We start from the raw sequence: 15,231 nt of genomic DNA on the forward strand, positions 1-15,231 counted from the left end.
TGGGTGGTTGTGGTGGAGCGGGAAGAGGGAGGCAGCTGGAGATGGGGAGGGAAGGAAGGGAGGGGCAAGTGACCCCTCCCTGGGGCCAGCTCCCCCGCTGACCCCAGTAGGCACCCCCATACTCCGCGACCCGCCAGGGAAAGGGGGCCCAGGCCCATCCAGACCGGGGCCCAGTGCAGCAGCGCCTCCCGGCCCCACAGAGCCCAGGACAGTCCACCCAACCCCACCACAGAGAAAACTGCACCCACCCCACCATCCACTCTTCTTCCAGACTACATAAGACAATAAACACCCAGGCTGAGATCTTCCTCCACCTCTCCTGTATCTCCCCCTCCTGCAGAGAGAGCCCCTGAGGAGAGGAAAGCTCCTGCAAGATGTGACAATCTTCCCCACCAGTTGAAGAGCCCCCCAGGTGGCTCGATGCACCGGCGGCACCCTGCTCCAGGGCTGGGCCCCCATGCACCCACCCGCCCACAACATTTCTGAGAAAAAAAATCTCAAATTCAGTGGTAAAATATTACAAATTTACAAGAAAAAAGGGCAAATTTCTGAGAGTCCTTTTTAAAGCTTCAGCTTTGTGTGTCAAGATTTGCTGGATCTCATTTGTGATTTCCAGTAATAATAATAATCATTTTAAAAGAAGCCAGGCTTTGTGGGACAATTTTATAGAGAAAATTTATATTAATTTCTTTTAAAAAAAAACAACCTTTATGGTCATTTTTATTTAGTTTCATACGGTTTTGTTTCTGGTATCCATTAGACTGAAATAAACAGATTAAAACTCAGGCCAGAAAGAAACAGGCTTTCAGGTCGTTTTTAAACGATTAAAGGAAATTCTATGATATTATGAGACGCCTCCAGGAAATTATGAAAGCACTTGTTGCTACTTTCTCATATTTAATCAATCAAATAACTGCAAGAGAAATAAACTGACCTGCAGTGTGTACAGAGAGGTTGATTCAGAGTTGCTTAATCTTGCTACAATGACTCATTAACAATGAACAGGTAGTGCAGGGCCTCATAGAAGTAAAGTGTGATTGGACACACACTCTGAACCTTATCGGCTCACTGAATGTGAGCTGATAACTTGGCCAGCTGTTAGGTCAGTTTATAGATTAAGCAGATGAGATAAATTTAAATTCTTGGATTCTTTCTTCTTCCGTTTCTTTTTTAAATCCCAGGCTCTTCGGTGACTTGAGGACTCTGACTTTTACCCGGTAACATCTGGGATGGGCTCCAGTTGTGACATGAATTTAGATAAAAGAGTGTAAAACAGATAAATATTGTTCAAATCTTCCGGTGAAACATCAGCTGGCAAGAGCTCCAGTTATAAAACAGTGCAGGCATGTAAATCCACACTCATCAGTATAGCCGCATAAATTTCATCTTCAAACAGAGGATTCACAATATGATAACATACACCTGAGTTACACTGCATTAAACAGGAATGGTTTATTTAGATGAGCAATGAGAACCAGCTGGGGGTGAGATAAGGGACTTTTGTTGGCGTCTCATTTTGCTTTTACATCACAAACGAATGAACACAGCTTTTGTATTTTGTAAAACATCAGAACAAATAAACCCAGATTAGCAGACAGTATTTCAGATTTTAATTCTGGACAGAAAAGGGTGCAGTGCCCACTGTCCATTTTGCAGACTGCAATTTAAAATAAAAACGAGTGTCCGGATGGAGAGTGTCTCAGCGAGGCGGCGGTGTTTGGAGGGGAAGTCATTTGAAGAGTTTGAACTTGCGCATCAGTGGCTGGACAGTCTCTTTTGGATACGGCTTCAGGGCTAAACATGTGGGGATGTTCTCAGGCTGTTCGATCCAAAGCTTGTGGGAGACACCAGCCTGCGTCAGAGACTCAGACAGACCAGAGAGGGCAGCCTCGTCTGGAGCCTGGAGACAAAAAAAAGCATACTCTCACTGACGACTGCAACAGATTCCTGCAATGAAGGACAGAGTTCTGGGAACAAAACACTGCAGGTCTGTCCAAACAAGAGGCTGAGACAGTACATCTATTTCTATATGCACCACTTTGTTTGTCCTAACAGGCTTTGGTGGGTTTAATAAAGCAGCCCAGTAAAAACAATAGACAACAGCTGTTAAGAGTAATACACCAGCACAATGCTTTCCTTTTAAATGTAAAGGGGAACATCTTGAAAGCTGAAAACAGGCAAAATGAAAGACACCCCTTGCCAGTCTCTTAAAAATGTAATATCATATTATGTTTATAGGGAATAAATCAGCACTCTGACACTTCTTTTAAAAGTGAAGTGCAATTTAAAAATATATATATTTTAATTGAAAAACTGGGAGAAGTTAATAATAACACAACACACTGTAAAGCCTCCTATTGGGCCGAAGTGGACCTTTAACTGGCTTTGGCCTCTGTATTTGACAGCCCTGCTTCTGAGGAGAAAAATCTCTTATTGCGAACTTCTACTTGAAATTACAGACTTTAAAAGTCTAATGAATTACAGGGAAAATGTATCTGCTAGCGCATAATTTATCACCGTATCGTAATGTGTAGGACTGGTCTTTTAATTCGGCGCTCAGCTTGATCACTCTGATATTATTATTTGTTAAAATGAAGGGTTTTAAATGCTGCTAGAGAAGCAATGACTGTGAATAATAGCCATAAATCGATATTATATAGAAATTTACTGCTGGTGCTGATTTCAAATAAGAATGTCGACTTATAACATCTCCGTATTTAATCTGTATCGGGCGATGAACCCGCATTATGCTCCAAGAAGCTAAAGTAGCGAATTTCTGAACAGAGTTTGGCACGGCTGTCTTACCCCCAGCACCACCTTGTGCATGGAGTCCAGCTCGGACAGGTAGCACTGTGTGTCCGGATCTCCGTAGTGCAGGTGGATGGCGGCGGTAGCGGCGTGGCAGGCCTGAGTTATCACGGCCCCCAGGGGCCAGGACAGTTTATGAACCAGATCCGAGCGGACCACTACGTACTGGACCAGCCGGCCGGGAGACCCGGCTCCTGACGCCGCCATTTTTAGCCCGGACAGGAACTCAGGCTCTGTTTATTTTCCGGGTCAAACTGTTAATAACGTGTTATGAGCAGCACTACCGCCCTCTAGCGGTCACTGTTAAGACTCCATAGTGTAGCAGCCTGTTCGTTTGGTATATGTAAGATTTTATGGTATTTATGATTGCGTTAACAAGGAAACAGCTGGGTAAACACCACAGATTTTTCCCCTTTTCTACCACACCTTATATTTCTTATTTTTCCACTTTATTTTCACCTTCTTTCTTCTATCTAAACATAAATCATAATCCTACTCATCATAAATATATATTTATAAAAACACTACAAACCATTTTATCTGTATACATATAAGAATGTGTTCTTCCTTCACCTTATCCCATTTATTTGTCCATCAAATTTCAAATGCATATACAACTGTCTGCAGATGAGCTCACCTAAATTGTGTCAATTACTTCTGTAAATAGTAAAGCCTCCTGTGATTTGATCAATTTAGCAGAAATTCAAGCTGCCAAAAACAAAATTCATAGAAACATGTTTAAGTAATAAATGATTTTAAATAACTAAGTAAATTTGAGAGCACAGGAGGACAGTAGCTACTTCTACTGCCTGTTGGGATGTTTTTGATGAACAGCCTCATTTTAAAGCGATGTTTGGCACAGCTGCATCATAAAGCCCATAAAGCTGCTCTGCTGATGATGTGATCTCATATCTCCAGTGAGCACAACAGTGTTCAAGACAACCTTTACGTCTACTTTTAATTTCTACTGAAAAGTATTTGTCTGTAGAGTCCTGCCCCCAGCATGAGGGAGTGTGTTGTGTTGTTAGACCAAACAACGCAATGCATACATGTTAGGATAAATCTGTGTCTAGGCTTTGGAGCACAGTGTAAGGGTGTGAGGGTGGGCTCCAGGAGGAGCAGGATAAACACTCGCGGGTGTGTTGTTGATAGCTGTGTTGTTCATAGTGAGTTATTTAAGATGCGCAAACCTTCTGCCCCAGTGCAGCACAAGCTCTTAATGAAGCAGTCGTTCCACACGTCACATTGAACTGACATGTCGTTAAAATGAAGCTCTGAACTGAGGATGTCTCATTCGCTTTATAACTCGTTGCCTCGACTCCTCGCCTCTCTTCCTTTCACCCCAATCAGCCCTGTGTATTTAGAGTACCGTCTCTTCCTCTGCTTTTCCATCTGTTTCCCCTCACTCCTGTATTAATTCAACAAAAACTAAAAGCTTTTGTTTTATTTTTTTATACCTCATAACAAAATAAGTTAACTTCAATAATGGAAAAAAACAAATCACCAGTTCATTAAAAAAAGACAAGCAAACGCCAGTAAATGTCACAATAATAATTTATTAAGCATACACATTATAATATAAATATAAAATATGCTATTTTTGATTTTAAAATTGGTGAGACATCATTATATCTGTGTTGAGACAGACGACCATACAAACAGGTTTTAATATTCTACCAAAATCGGCTGAAACTTCTATGCAGCTGTAACAAACTCGCCATGATGGTGCCGTCCTAAAATCAGAGCCTGTATTCACGGAGCACGCCAGAGAAGTGTAACTGATCTAGGATCAGGTCCGAAGTTAATGTCACCATAAATGAGGAGGCGAACTGGTCTTAGATCAGCCCTCCTAGTCTAAGATGCTGTATGCAGTGGGGCCCACGTACAAAGAGAGCACAATTACCTACCGTATAATTCTTTATATATAGTTCTTACTGTAGTCCAACAATGGCAATTAGCAGCATGAAAATGCACCACTCATATTTTATTCTAGTTCCAAGAAACTGCAAAATAAGTCGAAGAGTAAAGGAATGAAATAAACATCAAACATACGGATGATCATTGTCACTGTACTACGAGAGAAACTCCTCCACAGTGAAACAATCAGAGAGAATCAAACAATCAAATCAGATCGGAGCGATGACATTTGATGTCGCGGTCGGGTTCAATTCACTTTGGTCTCGGTCAACGGCAGGAAGTGGAAAATCATGGCGTTTCTCCCAGAAGTGGAAATCAGCGACATCAGGTTCTGTGCGTTTGATCGACACGTCGAGGAGAAGCGATTCTCAAACCAGGATTTACAGTTTCGGTCGACTGATTCCAAAGTGGATTGATCCCCGAACCGATCAATGACGATAAATAACAAATAGTTTGAAGATTTTTTCCAGTTTTTTGTTTGTTTTTTTTCATCAGTTTTTTCTTTTTCTTTTTTTCTTTTTTTTAAAAGTTCGGTTGACATGCTGAATCGTTGTGTTTGCAGGTCTGTGGTCGATCAAAAGGAAAAGTATTGGGCGAACCACTCCTGGCGCTGAGCGTCCGGGGAGTCGATGGCAGAGTCCTTTGTTTCAGGAGGGCTTCAGGACGGACACACACAAACAGAAAGTTAAGGAAAGAGAAGTGAGAGGCTGATCGCTCAGCTCGTTTAGTCTTAAACATAAAGGGGTGAAAAGCACAAGCTTCACTTTAACGCTCTCAGATTTTTTCACACCGAAGAATCTTAAAAGTCGATGTGTTTTTATAATAATCCAACTTTAGCCTCAAATGATGACTTTCTGATTGAAAAGAAAATGATGCTCTAATGCTTTCATCTCTCAGGAAAATATAGGTTCAGCTGAGCGGCCTTCCTCCAGTGAAGCTCCACAATCTGATCCAAAGCTAAAAACCTTTTTCCTTTTTTGCCTCCAAAATCAAAAACAAACATTCACACTCTGTTGATATTAACATGCAGAAAGAGCGGGGGACACACATTAACAACTGTGTGGAAGATGTTTGTTTTAGTACTTCGTCCGGTCTAAATACTGAAATAAATCAAACTGAGCTCTGCATCTAACTAAAACATCAGTGACTGTGTGGTTTTGTGGAGGTTCATGCGAGACACGGTGTAGATGTTAATTTTGGACGTATTTTCCTAACTATTAAAATAAATAGCCCAAAGCAGCCTCTGTGTTAGTTTGTGAACATGAGCTAGTGACGGAGCATTACCAAAGCCGATCTAACCCTACATGTAACGGGATGCCCACCTGTGCACATGTCTTCATTGTAACCAGTGATGTAACAGATGAGTTCAGCCAGTTCTTTAGTTACCACATTCCCTCCTTCCTATTGGTTGTTGTGTCGCCTGATCCTGACTTCTCCTGCTGTGTCCAATACTACGTTTGTTTTTATGTGTGTTATTTTGACTGCAGTGGCAGATTGTCGTTTACATGTTTGTTTTTAGAAAATAAAATTATTTAGACAGAAAGATAAGGGGAAATTCTGTTTCTCCTCAGACAGACCAGCTAAACTTTTTTTACTATCATGAATCAATAATCATTAATATTACTTTTAATTTAGCTGTTTGTGTCTACCTCTGATGCTTTGAGAAAATGTAACTGGGGTTTTGACCTTTTTCCACACTCCACTGGTGTTTTTGTGTGATTTAAGTTTGAAATCTGAGCGTTTGAATGTGTAATTTTCTTTTCTGTCCACAGGGGGCAGCATAACCACAAGATTCAAGATGAACCACGCCAGTGTTTGTCCTTCTCCACTCTCCATTACAGCTGATTGAATGACTACTCTCCTGTGCAGCCTTTGGAAAGTAACCACGCGCAATGTTTTATCTCTAAGTAAAGGTTTAGTGAAGTTCACACAGTCCTTTGAAGTGAATAGATCTTTTAAAGAGTATTCCCCGTTTAGCAAAACTGTTAAAAACACATGGCTGTAGCAGCGCCGTCCCTCATCACCATGAGAACGGTTTAATTTGACTCCTCAAAAAAATCATATCACGATGCTGCTGCAGTAAATCATCACTAGAGCCTCAAAACAGCTGAAAATAGTTACAAAAATGGAACAATTTCATCCTGTCTGAATAAGATTTTCTGATAGACCTTAAAAGCTATTTTTTTGGATGTTATTTGCCTTTAGATGCTTCAATAATGTAGAGATCTGGGCTCAGGGGAGGCCAGTCCATGACCGATAGAGTTTATTATGTTGTTCTATCCAGGATTGCTTTGACTGCAGTGGGATCACTGTCATGCTTAAAACTGAAGCTGTTGCCAATCAGAAGCTTAGTAGCAGGACCAGGTGGTACTGAATGGTGGATAAAAATCTGATGGTACGTTTCTGTGTTATAATTCTATCACTTTTGAAAAGATCTCCAAACCACCACGGAGCTTCCATGTTTTACGGATGGCTGTAGACACTCACTGTTCTACCTCTGACTCGTTACCTCTGATCAGTCCAGCTCCGTGTAATTTGGCATACACCCCAGGCTTTTTTCTCAGTTTCCCTTCCTCAGGAATAGCTTCATCTCGGCCACACTTCCACTGCTTTGAAAAGCAGTAGATGGATAAATGCAGAGCCAGGTTCATCTGTTAGATCCTGTGTCAGGTCTCTGTTGTATTTTTTCCCTCTATTTTTAAGAAGATGATATTTAGATCCCGTGCATCTGCAGTAAACAAATGTTAAAGCTTGCCACATCTACTATTTGAACTTTTCTAAGGTCACACTGCACATTATGCTGAAAAATGCCAAGTTTTTAGCTCACAACTTTTCAAGAATCACCTTGTTGGTGCAAAAGGAAATTTTGTAATGTTTGGCAAACTGTTATTTTTTGGGCATTTTATAGATTCATTAAAAGAAATATAAAGAAAGGGAACAATTATGTATTTTAGTGACAGGCTACTAGTAACAAAGTGTCTAAAGACACAATTTAAAATGGGTTCTTAGCTTGTCATGTGCACACACTGGTTTATCTCTTGAGTTTTTTTTATTTATTTATTGAATTTTATTGTTTTATTTATATTTTGATATTGCTAGGGATGATGCAATGATCGGGGACCATTCTTAATTTCGTTGTTCTCGTGACAATGACAATAAAGTTTCTGATTCTGAGTTGATGGTTTTTTATGCTTGAATGATTCATAGGTCAGTAACAAACAAAAATCTTTTTTTGAAAATGTTTAAAGAAAACTTTGAAAAACCTTCAGAAAGTCTGGAGAAGGAGTCAGAAGTCACCGGAAGCAAATAACGAGAAATGAAAATGGCTTTTGCATCTTTTTTTTTACACATACACACGCGTCTCGAGAAAAAAAAAAACCATAGAACAAAACCTCTGAGATATCGCTCTGCACATTTCACTCTCATCACATATCCTCACAAATTTTGGAGGTTTGAGTTAACTGTAAAATTTCAGAGCCTTTCCTTTGACGTTTAGGTAAGTGGGCTGCTTTTTCACGTGATGCTTCCCCACTTCACTGCCTGTTATTGTATGGCTACTACACCATATTTGAAAACTAGGCACCAAAGTTAAAACTACATTCTGAAACTGTAATACTTTTAAACTTCAAACAGCTATTGGACTGAATTGGAGGTTTTTGTGTGTCTCTGTTTTCTTCCGCATCTTAAAGGGAAGTACAGATTCAGTTGAGCAGCCTCTCTTCAGTGAAGCTGAAAAATCAGATTCAAAGCTCTGAAGCCTTTGTTTTTTAAAAGATACATTTTTTTTGTCTTGAAATCAAAGTTTCACACAGGAGTTTGGACACAGCTCTGCATCTATAATATTAGTAATTGTGTGGATGAGTGTTTATGCAAGATATGGTGTAGACGTTAAATTCTGAATTCTTTGGAAGTATTTGAGTTTAACAAAAAATAAAAAGCCCAAACTTTGTGTTGCTTTGTGAACACGAGATTGTGATGGACCATTAAGAAGGAAAATCTAACCCTAGAAGTGACAGGGTAACTGTCTGTGAAACGCACAAACTGTCATGTAATGCACTTTCTATGAAAATGTCACAACATTTGCTTCTTCCTATTTTTGTGCCTCTGAAGCACTTCCAATGTTTCTACCGCCCTGCGATGCATTTTAATCCTACGGCTGTGTTCACATTAGGATGGGTGTAGCCACTGTGGCATCACCCATTGGCTAGTAAAGTCCTATTAAAGAAGCCTAAAGTTGTTTACGCTAATGCTTATTAATCATTGTGATTAAAAAGCCTCCTCTCTGACTCTAATATTGACCACAGTTCACAAAACAAGGTTAACATCCTTTCCAGTATGACCTTAACATTGAATTATTCTTTATACTATTTATTTTTTGTTACTCTCTCACTGATAAATTCAAAACTGCTGCAAAACAGTAGCCAGAAATGCACAAAATGAACCGATGGGACTGAACAGGCCAATCACAAGCTGTGGGTTGCGTCGATTCGATGTTTAATAGCTTTTTTTAAATGAGGGGCAGGTTTTGGTGTAGGATTCCCGCTGAAGCACAACTTGGGGATTAAGCTCAACTTTTCAGATTCTTAAGCTTTGTGCATCTTTTATATTGTCTTTGTCACATTTTAAAAGAGCACTGATGGGCTGAGCTTGGTGAGTATATGTGTGTTAAAATACTTTAAGAGGTTAGTTTCCTCAGCAGGTAACTCTATAACACTAAATTACTTTAAATTGGCATTATCCAATGATTTAAAGTCTATTCTTTTCCAGGAGAATGCCGATCGCGGCTGGAATTTATATGATCTAATCAAGCTGCAGTTCCTTCCTGACTCACGTCCTCAGAGGGGAAACACACCGTTCCCCAAAGTTTGAACTAATTAGTGTGTGCATCTATTAAAAACAAACACCTATCGGAGCCACTTCTGTTTCTTAATGGGCTACTTCTTAAACAAACAGTCCCATAACCCCGGGGCGATGCTAAAATCTTACGAGGGTATTTTTTTGTTATTTTACTTTCTCCCAAAAAGACCTCCCTTATATTTGCTTAGCCTAATGAATCTTGTTTATGCTGCGCACAGTCACAGTGCAGACTCAAGGCGTTCTGTTTTACCACAAATTCATAAAATATTCATGTTAATGTATAATTTGTGCTCACGGTCATCTCATATTAAACACCCTCAGAGTCTGTATTCTCAGTGTGTGCACTGACTGACAGAATCACGAGGCGATCAGAGGATTTTAAAGATAATTTTCAGGAAGCTTTGATGCAGGAAGTGCAGCTTTCTGTTCGCAAGAAGAAAAGGAGAAAAGAGAGGTGAAATGTGGTGGCATGAAACCGTGAGCAGAGAAGCTGGATGACTTGCAGGAGCAGGGCAGGAAATACGATGGAGAGGAGATGAAAAGAGATTGGCAGAGCATGAGAAGATGAATCAAGGTCAGAGGAAGAAGTAAGAAGAGCGAGAGGAGCGTATCAGATTGAAGGAGGGAGTCTATCCATTATACGTGACAGCAGAGAGAGGATGTGGCCTCTCTTTGCATTTGCACAAATACTGGACATTGAGGGGGAAACAGAGGGCTAGAAACTCAGCAGGCTTTTACAAATGTGTGCACTTCACCTGCCTACCTTATTTTTTAAGGGATCAAGGTGCAGTCATATCATCTGCAGCTCAAGTGTTTAAGATTTGGTCTTTCAGTTGTACATTTCAATCATGTAGATCAGCGGTCCCCAACCTCTGGGCCTCGGACCGGTACCGGTCCGTGAGTCGTTTGGTACCGGGCCGCGAGAGTTGAGGCTCAGGTGTGAAATGTATGGTTTTCAGGGTTTTTATCAGTTTTCAGCGTTATTTTGTTATCGTTTTTATCGTTTACTCGGTTTTCCTGGGTCTTTTCACTAGTTTTATTTTGTTGTATTTATCCGCGACACCTTAAAGGCCGGTCCGTGAAAATATTGTCGGGCATAAACCGGTCCGTGGCGCAAAAAAGGTTGGGGACCGCTGATGTAGATTACTTCAATTTGCATTGTTTGCACTTTGTTTACTTATCTATATGTTTATATCAAAACTATTTAATTTAAAATATAATTTTTTTTACTACACTTTTTACGATCCATCCATCCATTTTGTTCCACTTATCCAGTTCAGGGTCTTGCTGTAAGGTGACATTGCTGGCCATGACCTTTTAATATACTATGATATTTTAGGCCTTTTAAACAGCTTTAAAGAATCCCAGGACTGTATGAGTAAATGCACACGTTAGAACAGCTACCTGAAGACAGCTTATCTTTATTTTTATAAAGATAATAAGATCAGCTTATGTGAGAGCCAAAAGCTGAGACTTCAGTCTGCTCTAAAGGTTCATTCAGCTATTTTTTTTTTTCTATTCTTGAATCTGTATGATGTCAACAGATTACTAATATGGTCAAATCTGGCTGTGAGCACAGAAGCTGCACCCACGTTCTGTTTAAACTTTCTGTTTTTGAGGGGCAGCCAGTGAGAAGAAAGCGGGCCTTGAAGGGGGAGGGGTCTAAAATGCCTTGTTTTAGAGAGTCATTGAACTGGCTTGGCGTTTCGTTGGCTCTGGTAAATGAGGATTATTATTGTTGCAGAGTTTTGTATTTCAGATTTTGATTTATATTATTGTGTTTTTGGTGCATGATACTTGATATTTTGTTTTTTCTTCTGGTGTTTTTCTCTTTAGTTCCTGTCGACATGATTGTCTTGATTCCTTTCAGCTGTTTCTTATTCCTCAACTGTTTCTAATCCCTCTAATTCTCCTACATTTATATGCAGCTTACTCCTGACTTTCTTGTTGTCTGTCTGATACGCGTCTATGAAGCTTGTTTTTATTTTATTTGTTTGGGGTTTTTGCTGTCCATACCCCAAAATTTGGGGTCATTAACCTAAAACACGTAACTTTGAGTTAGTCATCTTGAATTTAGGATTAGATTAGGATTAGTCTGGGACTTAAACATACCCAATTTAACACCATTAACAGGCTGTTATACATATTGCGTTCTATATTTTCCTATTAAACAGATCTATGTTATGAATGTTCTGGATGTTTGTAGGCACAAAGATATCTCCTTCAGCCAAAACGGGTGCAAGCTGCAGTCTAATAACTACTCTTTACTGCTGTGATGTCTGACTTACTTCTTCTATACAAACTGAAGTCTATTTGAATAACGTTTATCAGGGTTAAACACGTAACGACTTATTGATTTAAAGAGGCCAGCATAGCAAATCGCTCAAGTGTAAGGAAAATGTTTACCATCACTCAAACTGTTTGTTAAGAACAAAGAGTGTGAAGAGTGAGAGCAGAGATAAATTGTACTATAGTCTGAAAACATTTCAAAGCCTCTAACACCTGACCTCATACTGTCATCGCCTTACTTTGTTGTGCATGTTAGAATGTGTGTTAGGGTACAGCTCTGGCAATGAGGAATAATAATGCGTGTGTGTGTGTGTGTGTGTGCTTGTGCAAGCATTTTAAATCAACAGAGGTTTGTCCCAAGCTTTTGCAAAGCAGCCACTGCGTCTTACTCGGCAGTACAACATGCAGCACAAAGGAAAGAAACCACTCACTCACACACATGCTGTAAACCTACATGCAACTAAACCCCCCCCCTCATCCCGCCACCCCTCACACGCATACACACTGCATGTATTCATGTGAGAAGCATGTTGCATAATTTATCATCATATCAGTTCACACAGTTCGTCACAGCCACCAAAGCAGCGTTTACTGGAGCGTAGAGTAGAGCAGGATCAAAATAAGACACCACCACACACAGAGGGAGACGGTCCATAATAGCAAAAGACAATATCTACTTCAATACAAGTCTGCATTAAAAAAAACGTTTATTTACTTTTTACAAAAACGGTCGAGCCCATTTCGAGTCGAGTAAAAGTGCAACATGCTGAAATTTAGATGATGGTGAGGATGAAGAAAGAAACGTCACAGTGTGACACAAAACAACGACAAAAAAGACACAGTGGATAATAACAACAGGTAGTGTAAACGTCCTGAACTGAAAAGAAGAGAAAACAAAACCAAAAAAAAAAAAGAACATTCAGCATGCACACAGTTCAGACAGCAACATGTTCGGACTGATGGGAAAGAAAAGAAATCAAAAGTAAAAACATGCCCCTTTTGCATTCCAAGGCCATTCTTTGAAGCTTCAGTCGCACACGGGACTCTTGTGTTTATGTTGCCCTTTCCATATTATTCACTTCTATTTAAAGAGCTGCCAATGCCTCTGAGTTCAAACGTGCTGCAGCAGAAAGTAGTCGTGTCCTTTAATGTCGACTCAGGGTCAGCTGGTTTGTGATATAAACAGTAAAAACCTCAGGCCCTGAAAGGAGGCAGAAAATCATCTACAAGTCTTTTTGATTAACTGTTCGCCAAACCCTAACCCCGAGGAGAGAGGCTGTTATCAAAAACTATTAACTGTTATTATCACCAAAAAGTATGAAAGGACCAAACTGTCGTCATAGCTTAGCATTTATATGACTTGGGGTACTCCAGACGTTTAGGCTCTAGATGTCTTTGATGTAAAACTATCTACAATCCATAGTTAAATAGTTTGGACATTATTTCCACTTAAAAATCTAAATCAAGAAAAACAAAGTGGTGAGGATTTGATTGAACCTGGTTTGCTCTACTGTAAGCTGCAAACAGTAGCATGTCTGTTAGCTTATTAGCTTAAAATTAGCTTTTAAAAAGTAGCCCTGGTTACTTTAAAAGCCAAAAACATTACATCAACCATGCATTAAACAGTTTTTTCTATTGTTTTTTTCCCCAGTGGTTTAAAGTAGTAGGATTAAACTTGGTTTTCAAAAAAAATAGCCCTTGCCTGACTCTCTCAGTTGTCTCTAACAGTCCTTTTTCTATTTGGGATGAATTTATCGCAGAAAAGTGTAAGAGCTTTATGCTAGCTTCCAACCTGCAGTATAACATAAATCTCACACAAGCACTCCATCAGGACGATAAAACCTGATGTGGCTCTAGATAGTACTTTGCTAGGGACAGCATTAGTGAAACAAGATTTGGGTTAAAACACCCCCTTGGTTGGAGTTGGGAGTGACCGCTTAATGTAACACCATAACACCTTGAATGCAACGAGCCATGCAGCAGTTTTTATCTCATCAGTTAATACTATGTACTATAATGCCAGTTCACCCTGAATGTCTGAAACATGTATACGATGCCTGGTTCTACTTCCTAATGATTTTTTATAGTATGGGACTGTCTCATTGTTGAGGATTTCAATTTAATATTTTAGGGCCTTTGCCTTGGAATATAAAGCACCTCCTCAAGGTTATACAGCTGTTGTGAATAGAAAGGTTTTATTCATTTCCAAGGAAAAAATTATAATATGTTGAGTTTGTTTTTCTGTGTCACCTTTAATGTCTTTGCATTTAAACAATCTAACATCACTGTATCTGGAGAATACCATAGTATCCAACAATCACCTAACGCCAAATCTTTAAAATAACTGCCTGATTATGTGATGACTAATTTTGTTGCAGCTCTAGCACCTGCTAAATACATATATTTTAATCTTGTTCCAAACAGAGTCAAGTGGAAGCAACACCTGGCAGTTTAACCAGTGTGTTATCTTGATTAAACTAATAACAAAAACTGAGAAAATCAAGTAGCAACAGCTGATATTTAAGCCAAAAAACCAAAGTAATGACCTAAAAACAAGCAGCGTTTTTCTGCCTTTTTTGTCTTAAACTCAGGTTCCACATCTTGCTTCTACAACTGTCAACAAACTGCAGAGGGGAAAGCTCAACATGGCACCAGCAATCAACAAGGTTGGGAATCAGCGAACAGTTGATCACAGCACAGAGCTTCTGAAAGCTTCTTTTTTTAGAATCTGCAGCTATAGCTGACAATGATTTCATGCTTCTTATGGTTTATGAAAGTGCCACACTTGGCAAGAAAGAATGAGTATAATAAAACAAAACATCTGTAGAGAAGAAGAATCAAGTTCTGTTGTTTGTTTTAAAATCTAAAATAAAGATATTATATATTTGAATGTTTACCTCTGGCCACGACTCACTTCAGTAAAAGTGCTTCTGAGGCCTGTGATTGGATAATTAATGCGCTGCTGTTAGTCGGGGCTGAAAAGGTCTCACCTCATGAATTTCTTGGGTTCGGTGGGAGGGGTCAGCGGGGCAAGAGGTTTGTTGGAGTTGAGCTCAAGGTGATGGAGGGGGGAGTTGGGGATAGGCTCTAGGCGACTGGGCGGGGTTGGGGGCGGGGGTGGTGGTTGTGGGGGCTGGCCGCTCCCTGTACCCACCAAGCCCATGCCCATACCTGCTCCCTCCAGAGCCCTGACATTAGGAGAGCTGCTCAATCTGCTGGCTGCTGTTTTCTCATTCTTTCTCTTTTGCTACACAGGAGAAAAAAAAAAGAAAAAAAAAGAAAAAGGAGGGGCACGGGGGTCAAAAAGGAGCAAAAGGGAAGTTTAAAACAAAATAATAATAAAAACTTAGGAAGTAATGA

At 39.9% G+C, this 15,231-nt stretch overlaps 1 protein-coding gene across 4 annotated transcripts in view; it reads right to left on the bottom strand.

Annotated features, from left to right (window-relative positions):
* Positions 1 to 884: 884 nt before the first annotated feature.
* Positions 885 to 15,231, bottom strand: part of fam184ab (family with sequence similarity 184 member Ab) — a 231,691-nt gene continuing 217,344 nt past the window's right edge. The window contains exons 21-22 of one of the 4 annotated variants that reach the window (XM_014336205.2): positions 14,862 to 15,118; positions 885 to 1,900 (exon numbers count right to left, since the gene is read on the bottom strand). In XM_014336205.2, coding sequence (XP_014191691.1) covers positions 1,858 to 1,900; positions 14,862 to 15,118 — 300 coding nt within the window. In that variant the 3' untranslated portion in view covers positions 885 to 1,857. Of the gene's footprint in view, positions 1,901 to 4,360; positions 5,382 to 10,647; positions 13,073 to 14,861; positions 15,119 to 15,231 lie in introns of those variants that run through there. The other 3 variants (XM_014336204.2, XM_014336206.2, XM_014336208.2) reach the window with 3 other exon arrangements.

The sequence above is a fragment of the Haplochromis burtoni genome, unplaced genomic scaffold (assembly GCF_018398535.1).
Source record: "Haplochromis burtoni strain Fernald_Lab_line unplaced genomic scaffold, NCSU_Asbu1 Contig_93, whole genome shotgun sequence".
Lineage (NCBI taxonomy): Eukaryota > Metazoa > Chordata > Actinopteri > Cichliformes > Cichlidae > Haplochromis > Haplochromis burtoni.